At 46.1% G+C, this 21,550-nt stretch overlaps 1 protein-coding gene across 1 annotated transcript in view; it reads right to left on the minus strand.

Moving 5' to 3' along the window:
• Positions 1 to 21,550, minus strand: part of LOC120933439 (complement C3-like) — a 235,993-nt gene that overhangs the window by 52,074 nt on the left and 162,369 nt on the right. The window contains exons 27-28 of the mRNA XM_040346656.1: positions 12,869 to 12,967; positions 12,630 to 12,780 (exon numbers count right to left, since the gene is read on the minus strand). Coding sequence (XP_040202590.1) covers positions 12,630 to 12,780; positions 12,869 to 12,967 — 250 coding nt within the window. The remainder of the gene's footprint in view (positions 1 to 12,629; positions 12,781 to 12,868; positions 12,968 to 21,550) is intronic.

A 21,550-nucleotide genomic window follows, 5' to 3' on the forward strand; every position in this document is an offset into this window, starting at 1 on the left:
GAGGATGCCTTCTACAAATGGATAATGATCCTAAACACACCTCAAAATCCACGGGGGATTACATAAAGAGGCATAAACTGAAGGTTTTGCCATGGCCTTCACAATCTCCTGACCTCAACATAATTGAAAATCTATGGATCGACCTTAAAAGAGCAGTGCGTGACAGACAGCCCAGAAATCTCAAAGAACTGGAAGACTTTTGTAAGGAAGAATGGGCAAAGATACCTCAAACAAGAATTGAAAGACTCTTGGCTGGCTACAAAAAGCGTTTACAAGCTGTGATACTTGCCAAAGGAGGCAGTACAAGATATTAACTCTGCAGGGTGCCCAAACTTTTGAAGATGCCATTTTTTTGTTTTCTGTAATTTTGGAAGTGTAAATGATGGAAATAAAATCTTTTTTTTTTTTGACATATTATAAGAATGTCTAATCTGTAATTTGATGCCTTTTGGAGATTTTTCCATCTTTCCTTGGCTTTGTTATGCACAATAATACAAATTTTTACCTGGGGTGCCCAAACTTTCGATCCCCACTGTAATTAATACTTCTAGAGGTCCTCTATAAGATAGCTAATCTTCACTTTTTGAGTTAAGGTCCACTTTAACCACTTACAGTCCAGCGTACATATAGAAACGTCCAGGGTAGAAAGTTGTTATACCAGGATCCAGTGGCGTAACCAGAGTTATGGGCGCCCGGGGCAAAAAAAAAAATTCGCCCCCCCCCCCCTATATAAACATCCACTTTTTTTTATAGTTACTTATTTTTTTCCCTCTTTTTATGTTTTTTTACACTTTATGTCATTGCTATTACATAGGGGGATAAAAATCCCCCTATATAATAGCACAGGTACACTGACAGGTCCTCTTTATGGAGACATTAGGGGTCTCTAGGACCCCTAATGTCACCTGGGGACCCCAAAAGAAGCTGATGAAGCACAGATCTGCTTCTTCTCTCTGGCTATAGCAGCCAGATGACTGACAGGTGAATGCGGATGTAATACACATCACTTCTGCATTCACAGCCTGGAGGGAGATCAGCAAGGAGGAAGATGCTGGTCTCCCTCCCATCTTACCTCCTGACACCCTCCCGAGCCGGTCCCGGGCCGCAGATGGGGCAGCGGATCCCGGGATTGAAGGTGAGGGGTCAGGAGGGGGGGCGGCGGCAGTACTGGAGGGGGGTAGGGGGGCACGCAGCCAGCACATATACACAATTGGCAGGCTATAGAGCCGCCGATCGTGTATATGTGAAAGTTCAACCGGTAATGGTACTGACCCCCAACACCTGCACTGACCAGACACCTACAATGACACTGACCTTGACACTGACCATGATGACACTGACCATGACCATGACACTGACCATGATGACACTGACCATGATGACACTGACCATGACCATGACACTGACCATGATGACACTGACCATGATGACACTGACCATGATGACACTGACCATGATGACACTGACCATGACCATGACACTGACCATGACCATGACACTGACCATGACACTGACCATGATGACACTGACCATGATGACACTGACCATGATGACACTGACCATGATGACACTGACCATGATGACACTGACCATGACCATGACACTGACCATGATGACACTGACCATGACACTGACCATGATGACACTGACCATGATGACACTGACCATGACCATGACACTGATCATGATGACACTGACCATGATGACACTGACCATACTGACACTGACCATGATGACACTGACCATGATGACACTGACCATGACACTGACCATGATGACACTGACCATGACCATGACACTGATCATGACACTGACCATGACACTGACCATGATGACACTGACCATGATGACACTGACCATGATGACACTGACCATGATGACACTGACCATGATGACACTGACCATGATGACACTGACCATGATGACACTGACCATGATGACACTGACCATGACCATGACACTGATCATGACACTGACCATGACACTGACCATGATGACACTGACCATGATGACACTGACCATGATGACACTGACCATGATGACACTGACCATGATGACACTGACCATGACACTGACCATGACACTGACCATGACACTGACCATACTGACCATGATGACACTGACCATGACACTGACCATGACCATGACACTGACCATGACCATGACACTGACCATGATGACACTGACCATGATGACACTGACCATGATGACACTGACCATGATGACACTGACCATGATGACACTGACCATACTGACCATATTGACACTGACCATGATGACACTGACCATGATGACACTGACCATACTGACACTGACCATGACACTGACCATACTGACCATGATGACACTGACCATGATGACACTGACCATGATGACACTGACCATGATGACACTGACCATGATGACACTGACCATACTGACCATGATGACACTGACCATACTGACCATGATGACACTGACCATGATGACACTGACCATGATGACACTGACCATGATGACACTGACCATGACACTGACCATACTGACCATGATGACACTGACCATGATGACACTGACCATGATGACACTGACCATGACACTGACCATACTGACCATGATGACACTGACCATGATGACACTGACCATGACAGTAGAAGTCCTGCAATACTCGCAAACCCCCCCCCCCCCTCCCCCAGCTTGGTGAAAATCCATCCTCCTCAGAGTCCTCCTTACCTCTCTGTCTGACAGAATTGCTTCAGACTGAGTCCCGACTCTCTCCCCCGCCGGCCGCCAGCGCCATCCACGCGCAGCCCGCTCCATGCGCTCCCTCCACACAGACAGCGCCGTACCGCAGAGCACCAGAGCGGAGGGGAAGACGGCGGCTCACACTTTCAGCACCTGCCGTCTCCCGCCGCCATGTTCAGAGTTTCCCGGCGCTCTGTGATTGGGCGTATGGCGGTCATGTGCGGAGGCGGGACTTCCAGCCCCACTCCTCACATGACCCCCATATGCCCAATCACAGGGCGCTGGCGGCTGGACATTACACATGGTGGCCGCTGGCCGCTCGGAACATCCGCGTCGCGGTGACACGGGAAATTAAAATTAGGAGGAGGCACGGAAAGTCGCCCCCCTAAATGGTTCGCCCGGTGCAACAGCACCCCCTGCCCCCCCCCCTTCCTACGCCAGTGCCAGGATCATAGCTGCATTTTTTTTTCCAAGGAGGCAATTTCCCATCAATTAAAGTGATCTGAGTGGCTTTACAGCCGTCTGATCGAATTTACAGGAACTCCCTTCACAACACCCACGCCATATCCTGGGCTTTCCCATTCATCCAGGGATCCCGTTCGGATGGCTGCCCATAGAGAAGATGGAGGAACATCCATCCCCTATCTCTTCTATGACAAATCAAGAGAATGAAGGATTGTGTCACTTCTGGTTCCTGAGCCATAATTTCCTAGCTGGAAAGCAGCCGGCTGTAAAAGCTTTGTTGGATCAGCTGCTTTGAAGGGCAGGAGAGACATCAGGGGTCTAATAGACCCCTAAAGTGCTCATAAAGAGTTCTGGATGTGACGAAATGTGTAGGGATAAGAACTTCTGGTGCCTCATCACTTATGCAATTTTAAACGGATGCTGGCTCCAGTGTGGATCGGAGCTGTGGTGACTTCAAACAAACATTGGCAGATTATTCCAGGTGCCGGACAGGCACTTTATTTCTGAGTACAATATATTTTATTTCTTTATGGGTTTTTAATAAAATGTTGATGCACAAGGGGCCCTAGCTGCATGGGGGGCCCCTGCCTTTCCCCAAAGCAGCTGGTCCTTGAGCCCATGCTGCCCCAAAATTTGGTACTGAGAGTGATGGATACACAGGAGAGGCAGGCTGGCAGCAGTGTGTCCTGCTGTGCAGAATGATACCTATTATTTCACAGCCAGCAGTGTGGGGCAGAGCCGGAGCGCCAGTGATGCTCTGACCCCACCCCATGCAGCTTGAATGCTTGGGACTCGAAGGATGGGATGTAGAATGGCCACAGTGTAGGAGGTATCATGGATTTAGTGGGGTCACAATACAAGGGGTATCTTATGGTATATGGTTACAGTTCTGGGGGGGACATCTGGGGTGTAAAGGGGTCAGAGTGATGGGGGGACATCTGGGAAGTAGAAGGGTCAGAGTGCTGGGGGGGGGGGGATATCTGGGGTGTAGTGGGGTCAGAGTGCTGTGGGCATATCTGGGGTTTAGAGGGGTCAGAGTGCTGGGGGGATATCTAGAGCGTAGAGGGGCCATAGTGCTGGGGTGGCATCAATCTAGCAGATATATTATATGCACAGGACAGCTTTGTTACTTTATGTATGTAGTATTTTCCCCACTGTTTCTTCTCTGTACAGAATGATTGTTCATGTAGTTATTGCCAAGCTCCACCCAAAAGGGAAGCTCTGCTTGTTTGCCTCCTACCTACTTGTTGTCTGTTTACCTGCACTGTCTCCAGTGTAGGGGCCCCAGAGCTTTACATTGCCCAGGGGCCCATGATGCCATTAAGATGGCCCTGGTTTCACCGATTTTTGTTTTCTAACTATATGGGGAAGGTAAGTTTTGGTTCCTGGATGTTGGTACAAACAATACAAGATCAGTGATACAAGCGCTATTGTGACCTTCCTTATCCTTATGCATAAATCACTATGAATAACTTAAGTGACAACATCAGTAATGATGAGGCAGTTGTCAGGGCTGAGCTCAGCCCTTCCTTCTCAGAGCAGGCCGCTCAGCTGTCGGTTAATTGCCAGCTCCAATCTTTTCCACAGTGACTCACCTGATGATGATATCCTGTTCATCAGTCCTGCTGGTTACAGTTCAGTCCCTCTCTGCCTTCACCTTGGTCAAACACATTCTGAGACTTTCTCCTGTGTACCCATTGAAGACTTGCTTGGCTGAGGTCCCTTCTGGTTCCTGGTCCTGTTTACTGTTCCGCTACGCCGATTCTCCAGGTTTCCCCGATTCCCTGGCCTGTCCTGTAGTACGCTGATCTCTGGCTCCCTGACATCTTGGCTTGTCTGACTATCCATTTCAGTTACCGAACTCTGGCTATGATTTGACTACATTGCTCTGTTTACCTTTTACTATTATTATTATTATTATTATTATTATTATTATTAACCACTTCCCGCCCAAGGACGTCATACGACGTCCTGGACTTTCAGTGGGGATATCTGAAATATGCCTGCAGCTACAGGCATCATTCAGATATCCATCTCTTCAGCTGGCGATCCTGTGCACCATAGGAACAATCATACCTGCTTGATCGTTCTTATAGGCGACGGGAGGGGACGTCCACCCCCTCTGGCCACCATCCGGTGCTTCTCCGGGGTCTCCCGTGCCATCGGAGACCCGGAGAAATTATCTGCCGGCGCCCGGTGGGAGGCGTAGAGATGACTGGTGACCATATGGTCACCAGTCATCTCTATGATCGTTGGAGGCCCAGGCGCGATGTTATGACGTCACGCCCGGGTACCGAAATATAAACAAAGCCGCAATCGCGTCTGAAAGCATGAGATCCGTGATTTTTTTTTTCACGATTTCATGCTTTCCAGCCTGGAGGAGAGATGTGGGATCTTATTGACCCCGCATCTCTCCATAAAGAGTACCTGTCACGAACCATTCCTATTACAAGGGATGTTTACATTCCTTGTAATAGGAATAAAAGTGATAAAAAAAAAAATGTAAAAAAATGTGTAAAAATAAAATAAATTAAGTAAAATAAAATAAAACATTTTTTTTTTCTTTTTTAAACGCCCCTGTCCGCGGTAGCTCGCGCTTAGAAGCGAACACACACGTAAGTCCCGCTCACATATGTAAACGCTATTCAAACCACACATGTGAGGTATTGCCGCGTGTGTTAGAGTGCCAGCAACAATTCTAGCACTAGACCTCCTCTGTAACTCTAAACTGGAAACCTGTAAAAAAAAAAAAAATAAGCGACGCCTATGGAGATTTTTAAGTACTGAAGTTTGGCGCCATTCCATGAGTGTGCGCAATTTTTAAAGCGTGACATGTTAGGTATCTATTTACTCAGCGTAACTTCATCTTTCACATTATACAAAATTGGGCTAACTTTACTGTTTTGTTATTTTTTAATTCATGAAACCGTTTTTTTCCCCAAAAAAAGGCGTTTGAAAAATGATTGCGCAAATACCGTGCAAGATAAAAAGTTGCAATGACCACCATTTTATTCCCTAGGGTGTCTGCTAAAAAAAACATATATGTAGGTAGATTCACAAAGAGTTAGGGTGGCTTATCAGTAGGGGTGCAACGGATCGTCACCGATCCGTGATCCGAACGGGTCACCCCGCTCGGATCGGCACACCACGCGATCCGCGGAGCGCTCTGAGCCTCGGCCGTAGGAAAGTCCCCGGCTTCGGCCTAGCTCCGGAGCGGCGGCCATCTTGCTCCACCCCCGTGTGCTTGTCAGAGCCCAGAGCACAGCGTGACACGCCTCCCCGCCTCAGCGCGCAAATGGTGCGGACTAAAGCAGACAGCGCAGGATCATCCACCGGCAGCTACAGGAAAGGTAGGGACTGTGTGTCCATCAACTCTGACATCTGGGAGCATCCCTGCAGAGGAGATCAATGTGTCATCTGTACGAGGATATACCCAACCCCCCCTTTCTATACAAGAAACCCCCCCTCCCTGTGCGATTGAGGATGGATATGCCCCCTGCTTTTTTTCCTGTGTGCACTGTACAAGAGTGTGATCTGTAAGAGGATCCACAGTAATGATAGTGATTAGGGGGAAAGTGGACATCTTTTATTACACCCATCAGAGTTTTAGATTCAGTTATTTTCATCACAAAACTGAGCTTATATGCTTAAATACAGTATTTGTAAATCAGACGGACTGTTTAAATGTTAAATTTAATGTGAAAATCAGAGGTGTTCTGTCACATTAGCAATAAACAGCCTGTCGGATTTCCAAACACTGTATTTAAGCACATAAGCTCCGTTTTGTGTTAAAAATAACCGTGAAATCTAAAACTCTGGTGGACGTAACAAGATTTGTGTTTTTTTTTTTTTTGCTGATCCGAAAATGATCCGATCCGTGACTCCTGATCCGAGGATCGATCCGATCCGTGAGTTTTTTGATCCGTTGCACCCCTACTTATCAGTAGATAAGCCGGCCTAACTCAGAATCTACGCCGCCGTATGTTTAAGCGTATGCTCAAACAGAGATATGCTTAAACATATCATTGCAATTTTTCGGATGGCCGCTAGGTGGCGCTTCCATTGCGGCCGGCGTAGATTATGTAAATGAGGGGATACGCCGATTCACGAATGTACGCCAGGCCGACGCAGTACTTTTACGCCGTTTACGTAAGAGATAGGCCGCGTAAAGTTAGTGCTAGCCTCTAGTGGAATAGTAATGTTAAGTATGGCAGCCGTTCCCGCCGCGAAATTCGAATTTTTTACGTCATTTGCGTAAGTCGTCCGCAAATCGGGATTTACGTTGTTTACGTCCACGTCGAAATCAATAGGCCCGTACGGCGTACTTAGCCGCAATGCACACTGGGAAATGTAGTCGCCCGGCACATGCGCAGTGACAAAAAATGTCAAAAACTTGAGGTCAAGCCTCATTACCATGAAACACACCCCCCCCCCCCCAAACCCATTTGAATTAGGCACCCTTACGCCCGCTCGTTTTAGGCTACGCCACTGTAAATTAGCAGGTAAGTATATGGAGAATCATTACTAGCCTAGCTAATTTACGGCGGCGTAGCTACGCTACGCTACGCCGCCCTAAATTAACACCATTGTACCTGAATCTACCTAATAGTGTTTGAGGGTTCTGAGTAATTTTCTAGCAAAAAAATTATGATTTTTGCATGTAGGAGAGAAGTGCCAAAATAGGCCCGTTATGGAAGTGGTTAATAAACAAGTGTGATTTTAACTGCACTTCTGTTTCGGTCTGATTTATGGTTTCTGACAGCAGTGCAACAGAAGAAGTCCATTCGGATGTAACGTACATCAGGCTGGGCAAGGAAGCAGTGGTAACGTTGTGGCACCCGTGGCGGGTTTAAGATGGATGTTGTGTTTTCCTAATGCCTGTTTTAACATTGCTTTTGTTCTCTAAGGATGTATAGCTATGGTTTTTTCCATCAGTGATATCCACAAGGTGGCTAGGAAACCTGAAGTGTGAGGTTAAGTTCACTGATGCAAGTACAGTCCTTAAGAGGTACCAGAATCTGGTAAGAGGATATATTTGCCCTTATTTCCTTTGGATAGCACTGGGTATTGCACCAATTAAGAACTGGAGGATGTCTGCACTTGATTGTGAATCACCTTCTATGGACTAATCATTTGTTTTATTAATTTGTATTTCATTACTGATGTTGTCGCTTAATAAATCATTCATAGTGATTTATGCATGAGGATGTAACATTTTTTTTTTGTTTTTTTTTTTGGTTTATTGCTGTTTACAATATTGTGAGTGCTGCTGTTGTTCAAATACAGTATCTTACAAAAGTGAGTACACCCCTCACATTTTTGTAAATATTTTATTATATCTTTTCATGTGACAACACTGAAGAAATTACACTTTGGAGGTATGAAGCAGTGGACAGTGTCAGTAGTGCAGAGGTTGGGGTCAGTAGGGCAGTGGATGGTGTCGGTATTTTTTTTTTTCATGTATTTATTTCTTTACAATTTTGTTTGTTTTTATTTTTTCTCACAAGGGGGGTTGGGGCAGTGGACAGTGTTGTCAGCGCGGGGGGTCGTCAGCTTTTTTTATTGTATTTTTTACAATTTGATTTTTTCAATACTTTTTGCAATTTTTTTTTTAATAAAAAAACAGGGGGCTTTTGTGAGATATCAGAGGTCTAAACAGATCCCTGAAACCTCCCCTTTACGATAAAGGGACTGAGGACATGGGTTCTCCAGTCCCTTTCTCTGCAGCCTCAGATGCATTGAAGATAAATGGACAGGAGACAGAGGCTCCTGTTCATTCATAAACTGAAGCAGAGTAACACACAGGTTACTTTGCTCAGTTATTACAGGACACAGTTGCGATCGGTAGCGAACGCTCTCTATGTCTAATACACAATGGGCCGGTAAAATTACATATTTATCAGCCCCTTCCTCCACTGTCCATCCTGACAGATCCCCCCGACAGCCGGCAGGAGAGGAGGGAAGCCGGATTCGGAGGGACAAGGTGGGGCAGAGAAGGAGAAAACAGTGGCATGGAGGAGAAGGGGGGCGGAGGAGAAGAACTTGGGGCAGAAAAGGAGGAGAACAGAGGCCGAGGAGGAGAACACATAAAACATTTGGGTATGATCGGTGTGGTGGGAGGGATATCTGTAAGCACTGATAGCTGTGGCACAGAGAGAAGGAGAAACGGCTGTCAAGCCATGCAGGGATGCAGGGGTGCTTACAGCTATCCCTCCCGCTGCATTGATCATCCCTGACTGTAAACCAGAGGACCATCCATGCACACATGGCTTATACTCCACCTGCCTGGGGGGTTCCCTTAGTCTTCCTGTACCATGTATAGAACCTGCTGCAGCAAAGCTGACATTTCTAAAGAAATAAAATGCATTTAAATGTACTTAGCGGCTGCAAGCTATTGTCGGCATCCGGCAATACAAACATTTTCCTCCAGACCCGGTGCGTCACGGAATGGGGTAAGGGGCCAATGACAGCAGCCCTTTACCACGTGAACGCTACTTCCAATGACTAGGCGATCAGATGTTAACAAACCGAAGCATGTCCCGTGCAGCTCCTCCCCTCTCTTAAAGTGACCAGTATGAGAGAGTGAGAGCGATAACACCAAATTTAGCACACCTGCTCCCCATTCACACCTTGAACCTTGTAACACTAACAAGTCACATGACACCGGGGAGAGAGAATGGCTAATTGGGCCCAATTTGGACCTTTTCACACAGGGGTGTACTCACTTTTGTTGCCAGTGGTTTAGACATTAATGGCTGTGTGTTGAGTTATTTTGAGGGGACAGCAAATTTACACTGTTATACAAGCTGTACACTCACTACTTTACATTGTAGCAAAGTGTCATTTCTTCAGTGTTGTCACATAAAAAGATATGTAGCGCCTGTGTACTTTTCGTACAGGTGCTATATTAAATTTAGTGGGGGAATGAGAGAGTTATATTGCTCTCATTCATTGATTTGTTAAATTTGGCTGTCGCCAAATCTGGATTGTCCTGTTGGTCAGTCTGTGTTCCAGAGATGCAGTCTCATCTCTGGGCAGGAGGTGGCGCCAAAGGGGTTCAGGCGGAGCCGCTTCTTCCCAGCAGCCAATTAGAGGAGTTTTCCCTTACGGAGCATGCTGGGGAGGGGTATTTCTGTGGCGGAGGCCATTGCTCGAGGTTCTTCGCGGGTTCCTGGTTCCAGGTGCGGCACCCACCTTTAGGGTGTGCGCACATCACGGGCCCCACCCCTATGGCCTACCAGGCCGGAGTTTCTGACTCTGGGCCCCCATGGCCCAGAGCAACTGATGCTGCCAGGGGACCCCAGTGATTTACTGGGTTCCCATCTCTATTGAGAAGATCCCAAGCTGGGTGCTGTTTGGTGGGGGATCGGTCTGAGGAAAACCCGGAGGCAGGTGATCCAATAGGACTTGAACGAACCATCGGGGATCTGGGTGACCGGACACTGACAGGTTACATTCAGACTGTCAGTCGGTGACCCCTAAAAGACATACTGGGAGGATTCGCTCTACTATTCAAATCTTCAAGAACTAGGCCTGTGGCAGAGGTCTCACCATAACATCTTAATTTAATTAGAGCCAAGTCGTGGCAGAGACTTTTTCATTCCCAGAAGCTCTAAGTGGCGCTTTGGCTGCCAGACCTGTGAGAGAGGTCTGTCCAGGGGCACTGTACCCACTCCGGCTGGAATGGGCGACGAGACAAATACAATTATAGAAGGCAGGACTGTTTTCATTATCCATAGCCTGATTCTGCGAAGTTATTCTTTCTTCACCAACCTATCCTGTCTACCTCAAGTTGACCTGTTGGTCGTGTTTGACCAGAAAATAAAGCATTGAAAACGTCAGCCAACGGTCTGGACATTCTATTACTGCTCTCATCACCATTATCACCCCTAGACACAATACAGAGGTAACTTAAATATGCCGATCCCAAATCTAATCAGCGGCTCCTCCGGGGATAGCGCTACAGATATAATAAAATATTTACAAACATTTGAAGGGTGTACTCATTTTTGTTAGATACTGTGGCCCAGATTCTCAAAGGAGATACGCCGTCGTATCTCTGAGTCTGAGCCGTCGTATCTATGCGCCTGATTTTTAGAATCAGTTACGCATAGATTTGTATTAGATACGACCGGCGTAAGTCTCTTATGCCGTCGGATCTTAACTGCATATTTACGCTGGCCGCTAGGGGCGTGTACGCTGATTTACGCCTAGAAATATGTAAATCAGCTAGATACGCGAATTCACGAACGTATGCCCGGCCGACGCAGTACAGATACGCCTTTTCCCGGCGTAAAGTTACCCCTGCTATATGGTGGCGTACATGCGGCGTACCAATGTTAAGTATGGACGTCGTTCCCGCGTCGAATTTTGAAAATTTTACGTTGTTTATGTAAGTCGTTCGCGAATAGGGCTGGGCGTCATTTACGTTCACGTTGAAAGCATTGGCTTCTTGCGGGTTAATTTGGAGAATGCGCACTGGGATACTTTCACAGATGGCGCATGCGCCGTTCGTAAAAAGGGTCATTTAAGTTCAAATTAACATAACACATGCCCACATCTACCACATTTGAATTGGGCGGGCTTAGGCCGGCCTATTTACGCTAAGCCGCCGCAACTTTCGTTTGAGAATACGGCACTTGCCTGTAAAAGTTGCGGAGGCGTAACGTAAATAGGTTACATTACGCCCGCACAAAGATACACCGATCTACGTGAATCTGGGCCTGTATGTGAAAATTGTCAAAATTGCCACAGACAGCTAGTGATTGAGCTAGTATAGCCATAGATGTGTAGAAGTGCCTAAAACAGATTAGGACAGATTGAGACAGACTACACCAAAGAAAGTAGTTGTATAGTTACATAGTTAGAAGGAAAAAATACAAAACTCCATGTAGTTCAACCAAAAAGAAAAAAAAACACAAAACAAAACAGAATAAATAAACAGAATATCTTCATAAACAGAACTATACCACAGTTGATCTACAGCAGGGGTCTTCAAACTACGGCCCTCCAGTTGTTCAGGAACTACAATTCCCATCATTCCTAGTCATGTCTGTGAATGTCAGTGTATTACAATGCCTCATGGGATGTGTAGTTCTACAACAGCTGGAGGGCCGTAGTTTGAGGACCCCTGATCTACAGGAAGGCAAAACACCCTATATACCACAGTTGATCTACATTCTACATGGTCCAATTTGCTCCTTCCTGCTCCCCCAAAAGGCGATTGATCATTCCCTGGATCGACAATCATTGGTGTTATTACCGATAAATGAATATCCAGTTATATTTTGTGCGTTTAGAAATGCACCAAGCCATTTTTTAAAACAATCTACCGAGCAGACCAGAATTACTTCTTGAGGAAGACTATAATACTGTGAAGACGCCCTTTCAACGCCTGACCATTTCCACCAACTTAAATAATTCTGTAGATAGTTAATTACCTGTTGCTACAGACATCAGTTTAGTTGAATCACTTAGCTTCCCAGCCCGAGCCAATGCATAAGAAGTTAATGCAATTGAATGTGGTCTGGTCAATTTTCCATAATGCTCTGATATGAACTGCACGGCCTTGTCAATGCTGCGCTGCAGATTCTAGATGGACAACAAAGAGGTCATAGTAAGATATGAGGCTTTTTCATATACAGTTAGAGGCTATTTACTGGTATAAAAATCCACTTACACTGACATGATCCTTACAGTAATTCTGACTCTCCAATAAAGCAATGGTGACAAAGGCTGTGATAGCAACATTTGGATCGGGGGAGCTGCCAAGTCCACCCTACAAGATAGGAGAACAAATGCATAGCAATATAAATGTTTGTTCACCTTTCATATGTAACACCAACAAAATGAAAAATCAGAAGTGTTCAAGTAGCAAATTGTCTGGTAGACCCTTTATCTTATAAAAACAACCAACAACGAGCAAGACAGATGGTAGCCCCATACACACTATCAGTTTTCCTGCTGGTTTTCTCTTCGGGTTTACCAAAACCATGTAGTACAAGGACCTGCCTGATTGCATTCAAATTGAAACGCTTAAGGTTTGACCTCATATTAGATGGTTTTGGTAAACCCGAAGAGGCTTTAGAGGCTTTAGAGGCTTTTGGGGCTTTAGAGTGGTCATGGTATGGCAAAATCAGCAGATTGATGGCCAGGTCAGTCAAAAGGGATGTGCTGTAGGTAGAGTGGGGAGAAGGTTTACCTTAGTGCAGTCCTCCTCACTTACCTCATCCTTCACTTTTGCTTTTAAATGTCCTTATTTCATCTGAGAAATCCTCACTTCCTGTTCTGTCTGTAACTCCACACAGTAATGCAAGGCTTTCTCCCTGGTGTGGAGTGTCGTGCTCGCCCCCTCCCTTGGACTACAGGTGAGTCAGGACGCTCTCTACATTGCAGATAGAGAAAGGAGCTGTGTGTTAGTGGGTGTCCTGACTCTCCTATAGTCCAAGGGAGGGGGTGAGCACAACACTCCACACCAGGGAGAAAGCCTTGCATTACTGTGTGGAGTTACAGACAGAAGAACAGGAAGTGAGGGTTTCTCAGAAGAAATAAGGACACTTAAAAGCAAAATGGAAGGATGAGGTAAGTGAAGGGGGACTGCACTAAGGTAAAGGAAGCTATTTAGGGGAAAAAAAATTGTACCTTTACAACCCCTTTAAGTGACTGGGGAGTAGGGATGAGCTCCGCGTTCGATTCGAACGTATGTTCAACTCGAACATCGTCTGTTCGACCGTTCGTTGAAATACGAACAAAACGGGTCGTTCGCGCCAAATTCGAGTGACTCGCCACGGCCCATAATTCACTGCGGCATTGTGCGCTGATGATTGGCCAAGCATGCACTATGACCCGCATGCTTGGCCAATCACAGCGCGCAAAAAACGAAGAGCCATAATTGGCCAAAGCCAGGGTGGCTTTGGCCAATTATGGCTCAGGGCTTTAGTACACACTATAAAAGGCTGCCTGCAGGTCGGCCTTGTGTAGTGTGTTGCGGCGGTGTTAGTGAATCGATCAGTCCTAGAGAGCGAGAGAAAGACTATGGGCCAGATTCAGAGACGAGATACGACGGCTTATCTCCTGATACGCCGTTGTATCTCTGAGTGCGGTCGGTCGTATCTATGCGCCTGATTCAGAGAATCAGTTACGGAATACTGAATACGGAACTTGCGCCCAAAGTTACAGCGGCGTAACGTATCTAAGATACGTTACGCCGTCCGGATAGATACGCTCAGGTATCTGAATCCGGCCCAGTGTCTTTTTTTCTACATAGATAGATAGAGCAGGCAGGCTAGTCAGTTTAGTTAAAGTTACGGGGCCAGATTCAGAGACGAGATATGACGGCGTATCTCCTGATACGCCGTCGTATCTCTGAGTGCGGTCGGTCGTATCTATGCGCCTGATTCAGAGAATCAGTTACGCATAGATATCCCTAAGATCTGACTGGTGTAAGTGTCTTACACCGTCGTATCTTAGGCTGCATTTTCAGGCTGGCCGCTAGGTGGCGCTTCCGTATGTTTACGCAAGGAATATGCTAATTAGGTAGATACGGCGATTCAGAAACGTACGTTCGGCCGGCGCAATTTTTTACGTCGTTTACGTTAGGCTTTTTTCGGCGTATAGTTACCCCTGCTATATGAGGCGTAGCTAATGTTAAGTATGGCCGTTGTTACTGCGCCGAGTTTTGAAATTTTACGTTGTTTGCGTAAGTCGTTCGCGAATAGGGCTGGACGTAATTTACGTTCACGACGAAAGCAATGACGTTTTGCGGTGGATTTTCGAGCATGCGCACTGGGATTTTTTCACGAACGGCGCATGCGCCGTTAAAAAAAAACGTAAAGTACGCGGGGTCGAAGCAAATTTAAATAAAACACGCCCCCAACATCCCCATTTGAATTAGGCGGGCTTACGCCGGCCCACATACGTTACGCCACCGTAACTTAGGGCGCAAGTTCTTTCTGAACACGGAACTTGCGCCCAAAGTTACAGCGGCGTAACATATCTTAGATACGTTACGCCGGCCGGATAGATACGCTCAGGTATCTGAATCCGGCACACAGTGTGTAGAGGATATATATACATCCCAGGTGTTGTACATATATTTATACACTGTATAGTTTAGCTAAATCAGTTCTTCCTATCCTAATTTACTGTCTATCAGTTGATTGTGCTAGCTGCAGTATTCTCACGTGGTGTATTGCCCGTGTGCCCTGTAGTTTGCACCTAAAGTTACTTTGTGTGTACCAGTACTGCACTTGTGCTCTGTAGTTTGCACCTAAAGCTACTTGGTATGTACCAGTACTGCACTTGTGCTCTGTAGTTTTGCACCTAAAGTTACTTTGTGTGTACCAGTACTGCACTTGTGCTCTGTAGTTAGCACCTAAAGCTACTTGGTGTGTACCAGTACTGCACTTGTGCTCTGTAGTTTTGCACCTAAAGTTACTTTGTGTGTACCAGTACTGCACTTGTGCTCTGTAGTTTGCACCTAAAGCTACTTGGTGTGTAAGGCCTCGTACACATGACGGGACATGTCCGATGAAAACGGTCCGCGGACCGTTTTCATCGGACATGTCCGCTGCCGTATTTTGGTCTGAGGGCTGTACACACCATCAGACCAAATTTCCCGCAGACAGCGAACGCGTTGAAGTGGCCGTGCCATCGCCGCGACGATGACGCGGCGACGTGCGCGACCCTGGAAGGTCAATGCTTCCACGCATGCGTCGAATCACTTTGACGCATGCGAGGGCTTTCGGCCAAGCGGACATGTCCGGTGAGTCGTACAGACGACCGAACATGTCCGACGGACAGGCTTCCAGCGGACATGTTTCTTAGCATGCTAAGAAACATTTGTCGGCTGGAAACCTGTCCGATCCACAGGAAAATTGTCCGGTCGGCCGTACACACGACCGAACATGTCTGCTGAAACTGGTCCGTCTGTAGTTTTGCACTAGTGTTGAGCAGAATACGCCATATTCGATTTCGCGATATATCTCGAATATATAGTCGAATATTCGAGATATATTCGCTAAATTCGAATATTCGTGATATTTTATCGAAATGAAATGATTGTGAATTTTCGCTATTGCGAATGCGAAAATAATTGCGAATTTTCGACAACTGCGGTAGGAGCACTCTGGCTCAGAATAATCTTGATATTTTTTCGAAATTTCGCAAAATGCGAATGCGATATTTATTGCGCAATTTCGACAAATGCTGTAGGAGCACTCTGATTGGCTCAGAATATTCGTGATATTTTATCGAAATTTCGCAAAATGCGAATGCGATATTTATTGCGGAATTTCGACAAATGCTGTAGGAGCACTCTGATTGGCTCAGAATATTCGTGATATTTTATCGAAATTTCGCAAAATTGCGAATGCGATAATTATTGCGGAATTTCCCCAAATGCTGTAGGAACGCTCTGATTGGCTCATTCTGAAATCGAATATTCGAGATATTTTAGCGCAATTTCACAAAATGCGAATGCGAAATTGATTGCAGATATTTAGAAAACTGCTGTAGGAGCACTCTGAAATCGAATATTTGTGATATTTTAGTGAAAAAAATATTGCGATTGCGATATATATTGCGAAATTCTCGATCGCGCATGCGCAATCTCGCGAACAACACGCGCCCAACACGAGACCATTTCCTGGACCCTTGCCAGTTTCCTACTTTATGATCGCATCGCAATATTATAATGGTTGGAAGCAATTTCTCACTCGCTGAGGAAAAGATGCTGATTAGTGTAAGTATTTTGACCACTGTTATTTCATTATCTTTAACTGCATTTTAGTCTAGTTTAAAAGTTAGTATATAAGATCAGATATTAGTATTTCCCAAACAATGTGTCTCCTGTTGTTACAAAACTACAACTCCCAGCATGCCTGGACAGCTGCAGACACCCTGGTTGGTAAATGTGTATTTAGGCACTTTCCTTGTTATTTAGCATAATGAATTTAACATGTTGTGGACATAGGACGTATGCGAACATCCTGACTTCAGGGTCCTTAAGGCCCAAGGACGTTCGAATACATATTGCCCTTTAGATGTTGCAGAACTACAATTTCCAGCATGCCTGGGAATGCTGGCACTTCTAGTATTGTAAGTTCTGCAGGCCCACATTTTTCAGACCTTTATGCACGGGTCTCTAAACTGTGGCACCCTAGATGCAGCAAAAGTAAAATTCTTAGCATGCACTGACAGACCGTGGCTGATGGGAGTAGTAGTTTTGCAACAGCTGGAGGTGGACTGGTCTTGAAACCCTGAGTTAGGTAACAAACTCGTAGTGTTTTGCAACCATTCTGCCTCCAGCTGTTTTTTTTTCTGTTGAAAAGCCTGTGGCGTGCAAAACACAACCCAAAAACTCCACCCGGTGCAGGGAAAAATGTGCACACACATAAAGAGTGACATCACAAAAAACTGCGACGGGTGCATACGTCAGTGGTCCTCCGAAAAGGTCCCGTCTCAGATCCCCCGGGGCGTTAGGCTCCTGACAGGGAAAAGAGTTACTGTGGTCCATACAGCCGAAGCCATATGGACCCATCTCGGTCCAAGCAGCCGAAGCCACAAGGACCCAACATCCTCGGAGGGACTGCCGAAACAGAACCCTCCTCGGTGAGGCTCCCCCGAAGGGAGACCCCATGAGAGCCGGTGAACCTAACCAGAAGGCCGAGTCTACCAACTCCCAAGACTTTCAGAGACCGGCCCGAGGACCAGCACCCTACTCGCCACACATAAAGTGCAAGCACCAAAACAAAAAGAGTGACAAACAAAACAGAACACGGGGAAAAATAATAAAAGAAAGTGGGGAAAAGGAAGATGGGAGAGTGAGGAAAGTGACCAATGTGAAATAATTCTGCCTCCAGCTGTTGCAAAACTACAACTCCCTGCATGCAACTGGCTGCAATTACCCCCCCCCCCTCTCCCCCAATGTGAATGTACAGGGTACATTCACATGGGCTGTGGCTTACAGTGTGCTTCTAGCTGAAGCAAATTTGGTGCTGCAGCTCAAACCCTCAGCGGGAAACTACTGTGAACCCCATGCCCCTCTGACTGTACCTTAAAAACACTACACCACACTAAATATAAATTAAAAAACAAAACATATACACATACCCCTACATAGCCACCCTCACCTCCACATTAAAAGAAAACATCTTGTACGGCACTGTTTCCTAAACGGAGCCTACAGCTGTTGCAAAACAACTCCCCGTTATTACCGGACAGCCATTAACTGTCCAGGCATGCTGGGAGTTAAAGTATAATTGTTGTACAGCATGTGACGGTGAGCTACATGGTGTATCAGAGCATGCTGGTAGTTGTAGTTGTTAAATAACATCAACTCCATTATTTATTCAAAATTAATTCATCAAAAAGTCAAAAGAAACAAACATATTATTGTTCCTATATAAAGATAGGGATGAAAAAAAATTATCTATTGTACAGGCCCATTATAAGTGTCCAAAAATAATTATAGCGGTCAGATGAATAGCAACGCATATCTCCCCTATACGTGTATCCTGTGTTGTTAATCATACTGTATATACATAATTATGCAAATGATAATGGCTGCTATATTTATGCAAAAAAGGTGGCGACCGAAATGGCAGGATATAAAATGTGTCATGTTACCCCTGTCATTGATTAATAAGGCGAGAATGCTTCCAATTGTTGAATACCATAGATTTCCGTCATATATCCATAAGGCTTTAAACAAAAGTATTACAATATATTTTGTTCTTCATCTTGCAGAGGTTCCTAGAAAAGGGCTACGACCAGCTGCGCAGGCAGCCTGATAAAAAGGCCGTGGTCAGCGCCCTAATAACGGACTTAGGCGGCCAACACGATCGCCTGGCGATCGTTAAAAAATGGTCTGACATGAAGAGGCGCCACATGGACCGGGTCAGGCATATCCGGGATAAATATCATCCAGGTAAGTTATTGGTGACAGTTATGTTTTTTTTTTCCAAAGTGTATTTTGTGCATGAACTCGAGAGAGGAGCCGGACTGCAGGAGTTGGGAGTAGGCAGGCCTCCCCCAGAGGTAATCTGCCACCTTTCTCCATGCCCCGGGTGGCAATGGCGGGTGTGAGGGGGTCCTCCCACACAGACCATCCTACCTGCTCCGCTTCGAAGCCCAACGGGGCAGAGGGACTCCCTATAAGGGAGTGAGAGGATTTGCCCGCTCAACCAGCCCCGTTAGTCCTTCGCCTCTCTTTTTAGAGACCGCGTGGTCAGAGTGCGTGCATGTTAACCCAATTTGAGTGCGTGTGTAAGTGTGGTGGTTTTTGTGGGAGGGGGGTGGGCGTACTAAGCGCAGGCTTACCTCGCATAGCACACCCACCGGGGGCTGGGCTGAGACCACCAAACTCAATTCACATGTAGCCGAGAGCGGCATCCGAACCCCTAGCTGCAGAGGTGAATCGCTTGTCAGCGCAGTGGCAATCGCGTTGAGCCACCGCAGCTCCTTTGGTGACAGTTATGTAAGGTCATATGTAATTAATGTAAGGTCAGATGTTGTTTACCCAGACGCCATGTTGTGGTAACATATATCACCACCAGCCAAGGTATTCATAGTACTGTTGAAAAAAGACATGGGACAGCAGACAGGAACACAGAAGTTATGTGGGAACATACTTTTCCCATTGCTTTGCATGGGACTTTAAACAAAAACCCCGACCCTCACCAATGGGGGTAGTTAAGGGATAAATTAACGATCCTATACTTTAAAGCGGGAGTTCACCCATTTAAAAAAAAAAAAAAAATCTCCCCTTAGCTTCCTGCTCGTTCGGTCTAGGGGAATCGGCTATTTATATTAAAATATGTGCAGTACTTACCCGTTTTCGAGCTGCATCTTCTTCCGTCGCTTCCGGGTATGGGTCTTCGGGAGCCGGCGTTCCTTCTTGAGTGACAGCCTTCCGAGAGGCTTCCGACGGTCGCATCCATCGCGTCACTCGTAGCCGAAAGAAGCCGAACGTCGGCGCGGCTCTATACTGCGCCTGCGCACCGACGTTCGGCTTCTTTCGGAAAATCGTGACGCGATGGATGCGACCGTCGGAAGCCTCTCGGAAACCTGTCAATCAAGAAGGAACGCCCATTCCCGAAGCCCATACCCGGAAGCGACGGAGAGGATGCGTCTCGTAAACGGGTAAGTACTGCACATATTTTAAAATAAATAGCCGATTCCCCTAGTAATAACGAGCAGGAATCTAAGGGGGAAAAGTGCCCTCTAAGGGTGAACCCCCGCTTTAAGTGGACGTATAAGTAACATGTGACCAAGTGTTATCGAAATATCTACAGCTGTTATGAAGTAACATGTATTTCCCATAGAGTTGAATGGGACTTTAAAGAAAAACCCCGACCATGGCAAATGGGGGTGGGTAAGGGTTAAACCACCTATCCTATGTTTGTGGCTGACATATAAGTAACCTGTGTGCCAAGTTTCATGTAAATATCTTTAGGCGTTTGGACGTGATGCTGGAACATACATACATACATGCACACACACGTTGAGTTTTATATATATAGATTCCCACTAAATTCCTGTGTTAGGTGTGGGGTTGTTATAGTAATCCCGTGTACTCCATCAGGCCCTTTTTTTAACATGAGATCGTCTGAACAAAACAAAGGAGACAAAAACAGCTCATTTTACCATGGTGGCAGCCCAGCTCACGCTCAGTCCCCTGTAGTGCCCACAAGACCCTTTAATATAACATTGTCCCATTGGTTAACTGTCTATATAAATTAATTTGTATTCATATACAATACAGCAGAGTACACAGAATTTGCATACGTCATTAGAAAACATTTTAACATATATGAACATTGTGTTATTATAGGAGCTTCTCTACCAGCTGTGCGCCCCAAGCGCACAAGGCGACAGGCCGCAGAGGAGGAGCAGGAGGAGGATGTGGAAGAGGAGGAGAGGGATGAGGAGGAGCAGCCAGGGCCATCCACATCGCCATCCCCAGCTCCTGTGGAGGAGCAAGAAGAGGAGCTGCACCCCCCCCCCCCCCAAAACTTCTGGTGGAGTATCGGGTGATGAAGAAGAGGAGCAGGATGAGATGGGTCCTTTTACCATCAATCAGGAGGGTAAATATGTGCACAGAGATTAATAAAATTTCAACAATAAAATGTAGCTCTAAAAATGGACAGCATTTAAAGCAGGGCTGTGGAGTCGGTAGATAAATGTTCCGACTCCGACTCCGACTCCGAAGTTTTATGTACTTCCGACTCCGACTCCTCTGTATTAATATGCAAATGTATTTTATACATTCCTTGAGGGAAAGAAACGCAACCTACCACAGGACTACTGGCTGGGAAGCCAACAGTCTACTGTATTGCACAGTTTAAGCAAAAGACAAACA

Source organism: Rana temporaria, chromosome 3 (assembly GCF_905171775.1).
Source record: "Rana temporaria chromosome 3, aRanTem1.1, whole genome shotgun sequence".
NCBI classification, from domain to species: Eukaryota; Metazoa; Chordata; class Amphibia; order Anura; family Ranidae; genus Rana; species Rana temporaria.